Consider the following 16885-nt stretch of genomic DNA (forward strand, 5'->3'; position numbering starts at 1 on the left):
AATTACTGGGTTCTGCTCCCCAAACCATTACTACACTGTATATTAACTAACTTGAATTTAAATTAAAACAATTAAAAGTATGATTTTAACATAATATGATCTTAGACTTCAAATAAACATACCCATCTTGCTTTCTGAAGATCTCAATTTCAATTAGTAAATTTGGTTTTGGTGTTTAATATCCACTCTGTACTGTGCCAATCGCTGCCAGAGATTAGAAAGGAGCTAGTCTTTGCATACCTTGCTTTAATTTTACCCACAGTGTAGCTGCAGAGTAAAGCTAAAATGCAATAAAATAATTTGATATTGTATTAGAAAGCACATAATTTGTTGACAAGTAGTAGTCATGGCTGGGATGAGCTTGAATGGCTTTAAAGGAGAGGTGATACTTGAAACTCAAATTCACCATAAAGGACTGCATGGTTTGGACCGACGACGGACAAAGTGCAACATGACAAAAAAAAAATATGAAGGTCAGAATCAAAAGCCACCGAAAGGAAAATATGGGGTACTTATAAGAAACTAAAAACATACATTTTATGATATTAAGGAACCAACCATTCTCCCATTTCTAATAGTTTCCCATATCACAAGAATGTCTATATTTGCTATTTTATTAAGAACTGAACTGCTAGGTTGAACTCCAGCTACTGTTTCAGCCATTCTCTCTATACCCTTACTCACGCCTCTCTAAGGGATGAAGTTATTTACGGGGTTGGTGAGTTGGGGAGAAAAGAGTTGAACAAACACGATACTTCCTTCTCTTAAAAGGCATCCAATCCTCAACACACATCACTTCTCTGGCTGCCTTGTTGGGTGAGACATGGAGAGGGTTCTGAGGTAAACCCTTCAGAATAAACAAGTTCAAATTCAGTGACTAGAGTGACTAAGTTGTAACTCAACTTTTAGGGTTTTTTTTTCAATCATGGAAGTTTTTAAGGTTGATTTTAAGGCTGAGTACATAGCAAAATCATGCACATTCAGTTTTATTTTGACCTATATGACATGGCCTTAAGCCCAATTTTGGGAGTTTCAAGAGCAGCTTAATGTGAAATATACACTGGGCACTTGGGGTTTTTAACGACACAGGAAAAATATCAGCTCGGAGTAGAACTTGGTTTAAATATAAACTGCCATAAAGTCTAACATATTTTTATTGTCCATATGTTTAATTTGTAACATTTAATAGCTCCCGAATAGTCAAAATATTAAACACTAACTTCCATGATTTCAAAGAAACAAATCTGTTGTCTACTTCTTGCTAGCCATAGCAATTTTCAAATGCTACTCCAACTTACTGATAATACAAAAGGGGTGGCATAGGATACTTTCTCCTAATGAAGATACCCATGTGTTCATGTGAAGGATGGCCAATACATTCTGATTCATTCCTCTTATCTCTAAGTTAACTCACTCGAGTGTAATTTAAAATGGCATGAGGTTTCAGGATGCAGCCAGCAGCTTATCACCTCACTTCACTGATGGGTTAGCAGGATGGGAAAACTTGTCCCCTTGGTCTCTGATGATTACACCGTGACATGAAGGAAACATTTCTGTTAGTTTTATATAAAGGTAAAATGGTAAAAACTGTACAATTAATTATCTGGCCCCATAGAAACACCTGCACACCTATTTTCTGACTGGGGCTGAGAAACATAGCCCACTTGGGCTTGACCTCACATGGTCTGCTGGCTTCCACAAGTTTTCCTGGAATTTCCCACTGACTTACAGTCTTCGGCTAAGTTCTCTCATTTCCTATCATTCCCTCTCCCCACCCCTAGCCTTTTTCATTTCTAAGGGTCCCCTGTCCCATAGATTCTATCTTCATTCAGCCCCACATCTAGTAAAAAATGTGCCATAATACCATTTCCATATACCTTTCTCCTTTTACTAAGATGCTACTAGATTCTTCACTTTAGCTCTTTGTTAATCCCTTATGTAAGTTCCCTCTAATATGGATGAAGCGTTAACTGAAGCACCCAAAACGTATCTTAAAAGGTTCCCCTCCCCAAGTGGGTTCTGCATTTTAGTCAGTCTACAGAAGTATTAGACTATTTCATCAGGAATGGGAGAGAGTTCTTTCACCTTTCGGTACAAAATGTATTTATGGGAATAAAATTTAAAAATTACATTACTGCAATTCTAAAATGCACTTTGTCACATATTAAGATTTCTAAAATTGACATGACACTTACAATTTGTATTTATGTTTAAGGTGGTGGTGTTTCTTTTGAGCCACAGCAGCTGTAATTAAATCAATGGTGCATCATACAATCTAATATCTTCAATGTGATAAAATACGTTACTAATTGTCTTCTCAGGTCCCTACATTACTCTGCCATGGCTAGAGGTTTAGGACATATTTTATTATTAGGCTAATGTGACGGAATAATATAATGATAAATTCAGAAAGAACATAAAACATTAAATGGTGGATTTTATGGCAATGTGTATTGACTTTTTATTAATAATGTATTGTCTATTAAAGAAGAATTTCATGAAAGCAAAATGTGCAGAACAGAAATTATAGCTATAACTATAATGACAGTGAATAGTGACTCCAATGGCATTTAACAGATGTTCTATTTTCTAAGTAACAGCTGCTTGATGCATTCATTGTACCAAGTTAATGGTCTGCTAGTGTTATTTCACTTCACAGATAAATTACTATGCCCGCTTTAAAAAAAAAAAAAAAAAGATATGTAATTTTTCATGGGAATGATAGTGTAACAGACTTTAGAAATAAGTAATAGTTCTCATGCTTTTATAGCTAAAAGGAGTGATGAGTTGAGGCAATTATCCAGATAATCTAGGACCAGAGGCCAGATCTCTTTAAACTACGAAAGGTGATTGTTTAAAAAAAAAAAAAGTACAGGGCATGGTTGACTGAACTGAAAGTAGATCTCCTTACGACCACTTATATTGCATTATCTAGTGGTTCGCAAACTCTGTTTAATTACTAGACACACTGGCCACATTCAGGTCAATTACATCATAATCTCTAGGGGTGGGCTCCAGGCACTGATAGTTTTTTAAATTTTCCCAGGTGATTTCAGTGTGTAGCCAATGCTGAGAAGCAAGAGGAAAACAAAATGATACAGTTTGTCACAAGACTTTACTGGGTGATTGTCATTAAAATTGTAGGACTGAAAGGACAGCAGAAAGATAACCGAGTCCCCTTATCACTTTTTTCCGAATGCTGAATATTATAAAAATCTGTCCCTGAAATCAACGTGAAAATCACAATGATTTGTTACATGAGTGGCTATTTAGGCGTCAATTATTTTGCATTACTTAACACCCTGAATTGAATTCAACATTTGTGTATATGTGTGATTCTTTCAGTCAACTCTGGGTATCCCAACACTACTTTACTTTTAGTAAAACCTAACGGTCAACTGATGAAAAATGGTAGATATGTACGATCCCCAAAGCGGATAGATCTAAAGTATCATAGAACCAAAATTATTTTTCCACGGAATTATATTTGATCATTGTAATTTTTACACAATACTGTGAATATTAAAAGGGCTCTAATGTAGCTGAATTATTTAAGTGGCTTTGAATTTTTGACTACTGAAACTAAATTTGGAACGCATGAAATCTGCTACTGGTTAAATCAGAAAATCATATAGATTAAATTTTGCTGAAGCTTATATTTTCCAAACATAATGATATCATCTGAGATATAAACTTCTATTTAATCACATAACTATCTGCTTTCTACAGTTTTATTTTTGTGCTCAATTCATATGCTAAATAATTGTAGCCATATGGGATATTGAGAATTGATTTACTTATATCTAACTAATCAAACTGATTTTAAGACATTAACAAATGATATTTCAAATCCGCACTTAGCCTTTGTATGTGTCAATGTATGTCAATTGGTTTCCATACAACACCCAGTGCTCATCCCAACAGGTCCCCTCCTCAATACCCATCACCCACCCCCCCATCGACCCTCAAAATATCAGTGTGAACGATAAATACCTTTTTTGGTCACTTTGGTTAGGTTACCTTAAAATTACTAGAAAATATGACTTCTAACAATAATTACAGTGGGGGCACCTGGGTGGCTCAGTCAGTTAAGCGACTGACTTTGGCTCAGGTCATGATCTCACGGTTTGTGAGTTCGAGCCCCAAGTCGGGCCCAGTGGGGACATGCTCAGAGCCTGGAGCCTGCTTCGGATTCTGTGTCTCCCTCTCTCTCTGCCCGCCCCGCTCTCGTGCTCTGTCTCCTTCTGTCTCTCAAAAATAAATAAATGTTAAAAAATAATTTAAAAAGTAAGAAGTGTGGAAAAAACCTACTGAAATCGGAGACAATACTGTACTGCCAGTACTTCTATTTTCTCATCTATAAAGTGGGAACATTTGATCAGATGATGCTCATATTTCCATTTGTTCTAAAAGTTATCACAATGTTAAAAGCACATCAGCGTTTTTCTCTTCTCTCACAGTGCTTTGTCATTATGTTTTAATTTTCATCTCTTCAATTGCCATTGATTTTATTGAACAGATATTTACCGAGCATACCCTATGTGTGATATATCATATTATGTGAATGGGAAACACCAGTGAACAAAATGCACATTTCCACCTGTTCTCTCAGCAAGTGAAATTGTTAATGTCCATGTAGCAGTCCAAGGAAGTAGAAACTGTCATGACAGCTCAGGAATCCTGTGTCGTGCTAGTACACTCCCCAGCTGCTGGTAATCACTTCTAGTTTGCCTTACCATTTCCTTCCACTCTTTCCGTGTCTAGAGCTCTATAGACATCAGTGTTTGTGATCTCAACCTGGCACTCTCTCTCAACAGAGATTAGAAAGGTATGAAGGGGCAGGCTGCCTGGGTGGCTCAGTCCATTAAGCACCCGACTTTGGCTCACATCAGGATCTCATGGCTCATGAGTTCGACCCCCACATTGGGCTCCGGGCTGACAGCTCAGAGCATGGAGCCTGCTTCGGAGTCTGTGTCTCCTTCTCTGTCCTCCCCTGCTCGTGGTGTGTTTCTGTCTCTCTTCTCTCTTTCTCAAAAATAAATAAACACCAAAAAAAAAAAAAAGTATGAATGGGGAATAGGTCTGATCATGAGATGGTCACCAACGTTACTGTTACAGTTCCCCTAAGGCATCTCTGTTCTCCAGACCATGCGGCTAGGAATGATCTCCCCTTTCAAAATATTAATATTAATTTCTCTCTCTTTATCACCACTCTAATAGAGGTAGACAGTTTGAATTTAAAGATACAGGGAAAGGGCGTCTGAGCTTTAGAAAGTTCAAATTAGCATTAACAGTGTAACTTTTCAATTCCCATTATTAAACTTTTATCTCATTTCTGTTATTTTAAAATGTCTGCTTCCTGTTATTTGAATTTAAACTGTTTTCTTTTACCTTTTAAAACTTTGGAATACATTTTCAATGTATTCATCTTCTCCCCTCTACCTGCAATCTGGAAGTGTAGTCATATGGTGAGAGCTGACAGCACAGTTTTCCTCATTCTTTCTCTCCTCGAGACTGGAAAATCTGATCTGGGATACCTCAGATATTCTCAGGTTTATAGTCTTTTCCCAAGTACGTGCTACTTTTAAAGACCTGGAAATGTGTCATATAGCACTATCTTTAGGAAGACCTATGTGTTCTAACACCTATGGCTTTGAACATGTGACAAAAGGATTGTGAGCAGGAGTGAAACTAAAATGAGAGAATCTATTTTCGATTGTTCACTTTAACAACATCATCAGCCTATCAAAATGATCTTGCGGTGCCAAACTCCAGATACTTGTTAACGAAGAAGACATGGAAAGTCCGGAATCAGGCTCATGGCATTGTTTGTGCATTGAAGCACGCTAATAGAAAAATGGCTACACAAACCTTTTTATTAGTTTTTTTTATAAGAATATTAATAAAGGTGCTATCTCATACATGACTCTAATTTTTCTTCCGTAGCTAAATTTTAGGAAAAAAGCTCTCACTAGTAAATTAAAAACATTTTAATGATAGTTTTAATAATTTGAACACTTTTGAAACTCATAAATAAGTTTCCTTCCATAAGTATCGTACACTTAAAAAATGTTAAGTGGCTAGATCGCATGTTAAGTGTTCTTAGCACAATAAATAAAAAAAAGTCCGTTTACTTCTTATTTTGCCCAGTGGGAAGCTTGGTGCCAAATTTTGAGGCTTTACCCTCCTCTGCCTATTACACTATCCATGGAATATTGTGGGCATATTTCTGTGCAACGTCTCCATCATTCTCCTTCTCTAATTTTCCCTTTCTTTAGTTTTCTAATTTATTTGTGCTTGACCAGGTGAATCATGTGTATCTCTTGAGCCATTCTAAATATTTTTTTTTTCCGGAACGAGATATATAATAAATAAGTATAATTAGAATAGAGTAGAAGTAACACTCAAAAGATTTAATAGTAGGCAATATATTTGAAAGTATGTTCTGTTTGAATAAACTGAGGGTCAAATAAATGCTTCACTAGTAACTAAATTTGATACATAAGAATGTTTTTATATAGGCATTCAAATATTTATATATATAAATAAATATGATGTTCTTAGATCAACAGAACTGAAAGAAATTCAGTAGAAATATATGAAACAGTTTAAAAATAAATTGACTCTACATATTAAAATTTTCTCCAAGTCAAAAATACTTGGAATGATTGGCAAATACATTCAATGTATTGCATTTAAATGAATACTCAATTTCTTTTCAAAAAAATCTGACATTTACCCTTTGAAATTGCAGACAAGACTAACAGTTTGAGTCAAGTTCTCCACTTACCAAGAAAGCATGGGAAATAAGAATGTACTAGGGAATCACGGAGTTTTGTGTATGAGATTGTTTTCATTTTAAAAAAAAATTATCATCAGTGTGGCTGCTTTAGATGTGTAGGTCACATGCTTTTATCATATGGTTGTGACTTTTGAAAAAGCTGTAGGCACCTTCCAGATGAGTTTATTAAACAAAGTATGTAATCTGGATCCAAATGTGCATACTTTCATTTGACCACTAAGGGGTCTTAGAGCATATCATTAGCAGCTTAGTGTTTCAAAATATCCAGAGAGAGTGATAAATTACCACAAAAGAAAAGAAATGTCAGTTTTCTATACTTTTTTTCCTATTGGATCTCAAATTAGTATCACTCCTTGGTTTCATGGAAAGTAATTTCCAGATGGACTCAATAACTTGACACATCTCCAGACCCTTCAAGCCTTCTAATATGACAAGGATAATCTAGAAACTTTTGCCAAGCTAATTATAAAATAGTATGGGTTTTTTTACTGATTTTATGGTGAAGCTAATGCAAACATCTCCTTAGGTGATGTACTCAGTGACCTTACAGAGACCGTGGAATTCAGAGTTCTTGTGTGGCACACTTCCATAGTTTCATCTCAGTCACTTGTAAACTGTAGTCAGAATTTTTTAAATCCCCTTCATTTCTAACTGTATTCCTTTGTGTACCATTATAGTAGCATTCCAAATTATATTTATAAAGCTACCCCATTGTTAGGAGCTGAAATGTGTCCTCTGGACATTCATATGATGAAGCCCTAACCCCAAGACTTTCGAATGTGACCAAATTAGGAGACAGAAAGGCTAGAGAGGCAATTAAGTAAAATAATGTCACTAGGGTGGGTCTTAATCCAATATGGCTGGTGTCCTTAAAAGAAGAGATATTTGGACCCAGGGATGTACAAAGGGAAGATCATACGAAGACATGAGAAGATAGCTATTTATGAGCCAAGGAGACAGGCCTCCAAACGAACCAAAACCTTGCCACCACCTTGACCTCAGACTTCCAGCTTCCAGAACAGTGACAAAATAAATTTCTGCTGTTTAAGCCACCCATTTGTGGTACTTTCTTACAGGAGACTTAGCAAACTAATATACCCATTACAATGGGGATATGAACACTTGAAGATATTGTCCAGAATTGTAAGGGGAGGGTAAGTGAGAATAAAGCCTGGATTATTTTCAGGAATCCTCTACATACGCTACCACTTTGCCCTTGCATGTTTTACTGTATTTCACACTCTAGTAGATCATAAGCATTTTCTGGGCCTTGTTTTGTTTGTGTGTGAGTACTTATGGTAGAAACTGCCATCGACAGGGCACGGGTTTTTATAAAGAGAAACAGATGATGCAGGTCTCCCTCTGCCTGTATCTTATGATAAAAAGTGCAGGGCTGATACTGCTGGGGCCCAAACTGCTATGTGTCCCCCAGAACGTATTCTCTTTTTTCACAAACAAACTCTACTCATCATTCAAGCAGGACACAATGGCCACCCAGTTAGGAACTATCTTTTGCCATCCTCCCTGGAAGCTAAATATGATCAGGTGACTAACATCTAGCAAATAAAAATATGGGCAAAATGATGCATGGAGCTTTTATAACAGAGCTTTAAGAGGGAGCTGGCTTCCCTCCACTTCCTTTTTTCCCTTCCTTTTATGGGCTGGGAGCGAAGTGTGGTGGTGAGCGAGTTATACCATGAGAATACAAACACCCAGAAGACTGCAGAACAATGAAATGGAAGCGACCTACCTTAGGAGAATTTCCTGGAACAAAACTACTTCCCCTATCCAGAACTATCTACCTTACATGAGACAGAAACAAACCTCTAACTTTTGGAAGCCATGCCGTTTTACACTTATTTCTTAGAGCCACCCAGCCTGCATCTAAGTATATGATTGCCATTGGCTCGAACTAAAGTATCACACAAAAATATAATACTTGTGTGGGTAATAAGGGAAAAAAATAAGGCCACTGTAATTTTTTCCTTGTCCCCTGTGAACTTGCTACTGTAATCATCTCACAACATATATGATCCTGACCTAATAAATGCAACTCAATATCTCCACCAATAAATCTATTCTGAGTGGGAAGAAAAAGAAATCATTCCCTACTCTTTACTTGAAAACTATTTATGTAACAACATTTTATCCATACTTGTCCCCTGAATTTACATAAAAGAAAATCAGTCTTCAGTTTTGGTCTTATTGTAGGATTGTAAGTTTTTACTTAATGCAATTACAATTTCCCAAGTTTGGATAATCCAAATAGCCTGCTGAATCAAAAATAAAGCACAGATTTCTTGAACATCTCACTGATACAGCAAGTGTTTGTTAATTTAAAAAAAATCAAGGGGGTAGAGTGTGCTGTGATTTTTTTTTTCTAAATGCCTAATGGCTCAGCAAAGTTTAAGATGAAAACACATTATTGATATTGACTGTTTCCTTTATATCAACAGCTTTTCAAGTAATCCGGTAATGAATCAAATGAAACAAAAATGAAGCTATGAGTACCTTGACCTTAAATTTTAGGGGGCAGTAATGTCTGACTAGCTGTCAAGAGAAACAGCAAGTATGCACCAGCTGAAGATTAAAGGAAACCCTGTGACCTTTGGTGATGGAAATCATGGCAGCTGCACAGACCCCTCGAGACTTTGTTTTTAATTGTGACATCAGCAGTCTGCTGATCTTTCAAGACCTGTCCAGCCCAACTGTCCGCAGCCTGTGCCTCCTTGCTCTCATCATGGTTGTGGAGTCCCTCTCAGCAATCTTGGGCAAGCTAGGGAACAGAGAATCTCCTCTCTGCATTCACTTTCTGACAAATGGTGCATGTATTTTTAAGGACTGATTCATAACCTACCTAATTCTAAACAAGCTCTGGGGAGATTCTGGCTACAGCTGCCCACCGGTTTTATCATGATTCAGAAATACAGAGTTAAACTACTGATGAAATTTTAAGGAAAGGACAAGTGAAGCAAGATAATATTTGTAATTCAACTACTGTTGCACATTAATAGTGTCTTGCAAATTCACATTGCTGTGTGTTTCTTTGTGTGTTAAAAATAACCTTCAGTGATACAGGCTTTACCTTTCCCCAGGCAACTTCAGAATCCAAATTACTAGGCATTCCTTCAACTGCTGATCTCTTCGTCAATTCCATATCTGTAGCTGCCAGCCATTCTGTCAGGGCATTCATTTCCTTTCGCATCTTACGGGACAATTTCAAGCATTTTTCCAACTGTTGCTTTCTTTCCGTCACCTGACAAGAATGATAATAAAATGTAACTTGGTTTACTTTTTCAATTTAGGTTTAGTTATACTCATGTAATAGGAACTTTAATAGTTTTGTCATTTAAAAATACCCTTTTTCTTACTTTTCAAAAATAATATTTTAGAAAAACCAGATATTCTATTAATGGTGAATAGACACAGTCTGGGGAAGATGAGATCCTTTCTCCAAAAGACTCTGTCCTATATCAGGTAGGAAAAAAAAAATCTATAATCATTTTCTTCAATATAAATAAAAATAATTTATGGTCAAATTTTTAAAATATATTGAATGATGTAAGTCAAACTAAAGATATAACACACTGCTTTTAAAAAATCTTCAATCACCTACCAAATGGATGGCAAAGTTTACAATCCTCTGTAGACAAATGAGGTTTGCTAGTAAGGAATCAAAATGGAGAAAGAAACAATATGGCTTCTCTCAGGCAGTAAAATTATTTCTATAATGCTTAAAATGCTCATTTGTATTGTCATCGTATGTATAAAGTGCCTTACTTTTCCAGAAAAACAACACAAAGAGTAAGTCACTTCCCCCTTAAATATTTTTTGCCATCCAAGGGGGGTAAATGATTTAATTCCGAAACAAAATTTTTACCCCTATTAACAAAGAAAATCATAACCTGATTTTGTGTCCCAGTTTTCAATGTTTAGAACTAAACCCCGCCCCCAAAATCAAATTCTTCCACATTCTCACATGGAGAATGAACAAATGTGTACCATTCCACAACCTCTCCAGATATGCCTACAATATGTAAGTGTTTAGGGTTGGTGCGTTGAACAAAAAGCCCAGAATCTCTTCTTGATCTGTTGATCAATCCATCTATCTATACACAAACACACACACATATGCACACATCAACACATATGAATACATAATAATCCAGCCGTAAGCATGAAAAATGCCAAAGTGATGATACCTTTAAAGAATTCAAAATGCTACAATCAAAATAAACACACTGAAACTTTGATATGGATTCCAAACACTCAACAAAATGTTTTAGTTTCTTTAGCAGAGGTGTATGCACATTAAAAAAAAAAAAGGTTTAGTTGCTGAGGCTGCAAATTCAATTTTTTTTTTTTCTTGTACAGATTTCCCCCTTCAGGGAAGTAAAAGCATCTGCCCCTTGGACTGTGAGGATTTTATTTCTGTGTGGGAGAAAAAAAATATACCTTACAGTGCGTTTCTGTGCATAGTTGTTTTTTTTCTATGCACTAGTGGTAGAAAAGGAATCCTAGATTCGATATTTCAAAGAAATTCTATCTTCCCAGAGCTAATGCATTATTGATTTTTATTTATTCTATTTTGTTTATATCCAGCTAAATAGGTTTTAATAAAACAGGAGACACTGCCATCTTAAGGAAAATTGAGTTTTACACTTTTGTGTGTACGTGTGTGGAAAAGGGATACATTTAAAAGAGTGCCACCTGCAGTAGAATGCCTCAGCAGTCGTTTCCTGGATAAATGTAAGTGAGGCTGATAGGAGCACTGACGACGTGAGCATGAGTATTTGAGGTTGATAGGCCTATTGCTATTTAAGTATATTTCCATAAAAATCAAAGCATAGAGAAGCTACACAAGCAAGTCCTCAATTTCTATTCACTGAACAATGAAGCTAAGTTGATGATAATAAACAGATAAAAATATAATCTGTAAGAAAAGTGCTATGGACTGAATTGCATCCCCTCCACTCTGAATTAAGACACTGCAGCCCAAAACCCCACTGTGACTGCATTTGGATATAGGATCTTTAAGAAGTAATAAAGGTTAAAAGAGATCATAATGGTAAGACCCTAATCTGATATGACTGTGGTCTTACTAGAAGAGGAAGGATGATCTCTCTTTCCTCCCACTCCCTATTCTCCCATCCTTCTACTCCCTCTCCTCACTTCTCCACCTTGAGAGGTCACAATAAGGATGTGGCTTATGCAAACCAGGAAGAGTGTCTTCCTAAGCTGGCACCTTGATCTTGAACTCCCCAGCCTCCACAATTGTAACAAATAAATGTCCAAGCCACCTGATCTATGGTATTTTGTTATGGCAGCCTGAGCTAACAAAAAAGGAACGTACATTGAAGTCAGGCAAGTACAACTATATAAATTCTGAAGATGATTAAAATAGAAGGTTTTTTTTACACAAAAATAATAATCTATTAAAATAGGCTTTGTTTTGTTTGATTTTATCAAATAGAACCACTGTTGTTGAAGGTACTTCAACAATTTAAATTAAGACTTTTTTTCTTGGAGAAGGAATACATGACTTACCACATTTTTGTAACAATATTTATATATATTCTTTTTATTGTTACTGCTTCTAAATTTTATTTCAAAAATAAATTTTTGCCCTGCCTTTTACTGTATTCTATCATGCTATTAAAGTATGATTTCTTAGTATTTCATTTTGCTTTAATGATATCACTAAGTGCCAAATGGTTAAAATAAACATAAACTTTCAAATATATATTTTCAAGGTTAAATAGTACTTTACATCTTCATGAGACTCATTTACTTAATAATAAGTAACTTGGGTCACTTATAGTCTTCAAACATCATTTTTATTGTTTTAATTTCAGGGACTATTTTATGTAAAATTTACTCTTGCAAAGGCAAAGATTTTGGGAAATTCTTCAAGGCAAAAGCAACGAAAAGGAAAGAAAAGGAAAGGAAAGGAAAGGAAAGGAAAGGAAAGGAAAGGAAAGGAGAGGAGAGAAAGAATGAAAGAACTAAAAGGCCCAGACAGGGGCGCCTGGGTGGCGCAGTCGGTTAAGCGTCCGACTTCAGCCAGGTCACGATCTCGCGGTCTGTGAGTTCGAGCCCCGCGTCGGGCTCTGGGCTGATGGCTCAGAGCCTGGAGCCTGTTTCAGATTCTGTGTCTCCCTCTCTCTCTGCCCCTCCCCTGTTCATGCTCTGTCTCTCTCTGTCCCAAAAATAAATAAAAACGTTGAAAAAAAAAAAAAAGGCCCAGACAACATTCATATTTGAAAGCACAAAGAAACGACCTTTTCACAAGATCTACTTTTTAATAAAAAGATCTATTAATAGATTATTTTAGTGCAAAGTCACATAGGTCAAATTAGAGACTCTTGAGTAAAGAGAATAGCTTTCCAGAAATTAACAACTTGTAGCTTTATGATTAATATTAGAGATGATTCAACTGATGCTAAATATGGAACAATTGGCATCTGTAAAAATCTATAAACCCTAGATGAGATGCTAACTACAGATACTACCTTCCCTTCTGTGGTTATCTTTAACACAATGATAAACTTGTCCAGAAGGATAGAGGCGCCTGAGTGGCTTAGTCAGTTAAGCATCCGACTTTGGCTTGGGTCATGATCTAACAGTTCATTTTGTGAGTTCAAGCCCTGTGTTGGGCTCTGTGCTGACAGCTCCGAGCTTGGAGCCTTAATCCAGAGGTACCGTGGTGGACTTACACAAGCACTTGAAGTGTATTTTATTTCAAGTTTATCACCATGTTTTCCTATTTATTATGTATCAGTGTTCCCTACTTTTTGATCAATTGAGAAGGAAAACATTTTGCCGTAGCATGACAGTGAGCTCCCTCTCAAACATGTGACATATAAATTAGCAAATTTTTAAAATCTAAAAACAAAGATTGCCAACTAATGTGAATAGTTCTTCAGTTATTTCCAGAGTTCCATTTTAATCTAAAATTTACCTTCTCTTGGGAAAAAGTAATCTGCAGTTAGTACTTTTAAAAGATAACCTTCCATCTACTTACAGGGTGAAATAGTAGAAATTTGTGTCTGTAGGGATACTTCACAAATGTGGGCACACATTTATATTTGTGCCTAAAATGAAGTAACAGGTGTCTCACCGATGTTGTTATATTTAATAAAGTGGAGAACATGGGACATAAAAATGTACTCTGTTCTCCCCATCGATCCCAGTAAATCTCTTTTATTCAGAAGGAAATTAAAATGTATGCATTTTTATTTTTTTTCTGCTTTTGCCCTTATTTTACTCTATTTGTTTTATCACACGAAGTGTCAGGAAAATGAAACCATCCGCAAATGCTCCAAATTTAAAGGTCCTCACCTAAAGTACTTAAATTCGTACTTATTCATAAATAGCCCTAAATGCCAAAAATGCACAACTTTATTTGCATAAGTTTAAGCAAACAAACACGATGTTAATAAAATATTCTTATTCTCTAAAATACCATATAACATATTAAGATATCACAACTTTTTTTTTTTTTTCAACGTTTTTATTTATTTTTGGGACAGAGAGAGACAGAGCATGAACGGGGGAGGGGCAGAGAGAGAGGGAGACACAGAATCGGAAACAGGCTCCAGGCTCTGAGCCATCAGCCCAGAGCCCGACGCGGGGCTCGAACTCACGGACCGCGAGATCGTGACCTGGCTGAAGTCGGACGCTTAACCGACTGCGCCACCCAGGCGCCCCAGATATCACAACTTTTTTAAAGACAGAAATGATTATTGTGTTACTGTGTCAGTATGTTAAACCTTAGCTGAGCACCAAAAATTTTTTTACAAAGTTTAGAGTAATATGAAATAAGAGCACGGAAAAGGCTAGGTCGGTCCTTGAAGGTGACAAGTCATGCCATTATGACTATTTTTTATGATTACTATCATTATTTTCAGCCATAAAACTTCTAAATCTATAGAGCATAGATAGAGAATGTTTGATTTGCGGGAAGTGGGGTAACGATCCTCGCCATTCCACTGTTTGGGAAAGCGGATAGAGAAATATAAACATCTTTAATTAACGGTGACATGGAATTGGGCACTGAACACTATCAGGACAAAAATACACAAATAATCAGAGAGCAATAGGACTTCACTGGATATCCATGCTACCTTATTAGCCAAATGTGGTGGATCATGCAAGACTTGCCACACAGGGAAATAATTTCTATGGAATGTGACAGCTCTATTACACCTAATGTGGTCTATGTGGAATGTGTCAACTCCATTGTATCTAAATACACGTAAGTGCATTAGTTTATAAAAGGCTCCAGCCTTTAAGTCATCACAAGCAAATTTATACAATGAAAAGAAGGCGAGTTTAGAGGAAAGAAACCTTTTTAAAACCATACGATGGGCCAAAAAAAATCTCTTTGAGCTGTACATATTTTTTTAATGCAGACTGGAAAGAAGATCCTTATGGATTAATTATTGTTTCTTAACAAGAACTACACGTGGGACTATATCTATCTCTATCTGTATGCATAAATGTGTGTATGTACCTATCTATTGAGAGAAAATGATTAACTTTCTAAGACATTAATTGTGCATCATTACTACTTTTTGTTTTGCAATTTACAAGGAAAGTGGTAAATAGCTAGTGTTTCTGGTTCCAAGGCGCACTCACCTTTGCTCCCAGCTCATTATAATGTAATTTCAAAGCCGTGACTCTTTCATCAAGTTCTTTAGGGTTTTCTGTCTGTCTCTTCTGTACAATCTGACGTCCAGTTTTTATCACCATTTCCACTTCAGACTTCACTTCACTCAGACTTTTATACAAGTTCTAAGTTAAAACATAAAACAAAATAATAAGCAATAGCGTCCAACTTATACTGTCATGATTAATAGAAAAGAAATGGAGGTGGAGGTCACTTTCATTTTCATTCCATGTTTACAGTTTTAATGTAGTAGCATTTTGCAGCTGTGATCAATATGTAGCCTCGGCATTTTCTGTTGATTTAATATTTCTATTTGCAATTATATAGAGACATACAGACATGCAGATTCTGTAGTCATTCTTACTAAAGTAAGTGTACCTCATGTATACATTTACTTTTACAAACCAAGTTGATCAAGATTATTTCTAAAAGTTAAATGCTTTCTATTTTAAATGTTTTAGTTGGGGCGCCTGGGTGGCGCAGTCGGTTAGGCATCCGACTTCAGCCAGGTCACGATCTCGCGGTCCGTGAGTTCGAGCCCCGCGTCAGGCTCTGGGCTAATGGCTCAGAGCCTGGAGCCTGTTTCCGATTCTGTGTCTCCCTCTCTCTCTGCCCCTCCCCCGTTCATGCTCTGTCTCTCTCTGTCCCAAAAATAAATAAACATTGGAAAAAAAATTTAAATGTTTTAGTTATAAAATAGTAGCTGGGAGTTTGGAAAAATTCATTGACTCTTTCACCAGGTATTTATTGAGAGCCCAATACACCAGACAGTATTGGATTCACTAGAGACGCATTCACTGTTCTTCTCACACATTTCAGTGGGCATGAAACACCTAAATTTCCAGATCACAATTTCAACATCTATTAGTTAAATCATAGACAAGGAAGGCAGGCAATTTTAAATATGCCAATTACATTATGTAAATGTCTTTTCTTAATGGGGCTGATCATTTAAATACAAACAGATACAAAAATATAATTTAAAAACTCACGTGGACATCACAACCATAAAGAACAAATGTATTACTTCCAGAAAGTATATTGCTTTCAGACTTAAGAAACAAGCATCACAACTTCACCTGACAGCTATTTTCCTGGAAAGATATGTGTATGTATGGAGACATGAAAGCATACACGCAGGCACAGGTGTATATGTGAAGACATGCATATATAATAGTTTACATGATATATTGTTGCTTTCACATGTTCAGTGGTAAGTGTGAACAACTACATGTTTTATTGTTACTAAGAAACAAAGTTACTAGTAGGTAGCTGCTTTTTCTTGGGAATTACAACTTGGTTTATTTTCTCTTTTCAGTTTAAAATCAATGCCCACAACAATACATTTTGTAAAGGTTAAGCAAATATTAATTAAAGCTAATACATAATCTATTTCCATCTTAATCCCTTCT

General features: G+C 36.2%; 1 protein-coding gene across 11 annotated transcripts in view; it reads right to left on the reverse strand.

The window, feature by feature from the left end:
* DMD (dystrophin) overlaps positions 1–16885 on the reverse strand; it is a 2127700-nt gene that overhangs the window by 1213417 nt on the left and 897398 nt on the right. For all 11 annotated transcript variants that reach the window (XM_045472664.1, XM_045472669.1, XM_045472671.1 and 8 more), the window contains 2 exons: positions 15443–15598; positions 9888–10058 (listed from right to left, as the gene is read on the reverse strand). In XM_045472664.1, the coding sequence (XP_045328620.1) occupies positions 9888–10058; positions 15443–15598 (327 nt within the window). The remainder of the gene's footprint in view (positions 1–9887; positions 10059–15442; positions 15599–16885) is intronic.

This window comes from Leopardus geoffroyi, chromosome X (assembly GCF_018350155.1).
Source record: "Leopardus geoffroyi isolate Oge1 chromosome X, O.geoffroyi_Oge1_pat1.0, whole genome shotgun sequence".
Classification (NCBI taxonomy): domain Eukaryota; kingdom Metazoa; phylum Chordata; class Mammalia; order Carnivora; family Felidae; genus Leopardus; species Leopardus geoffroyi.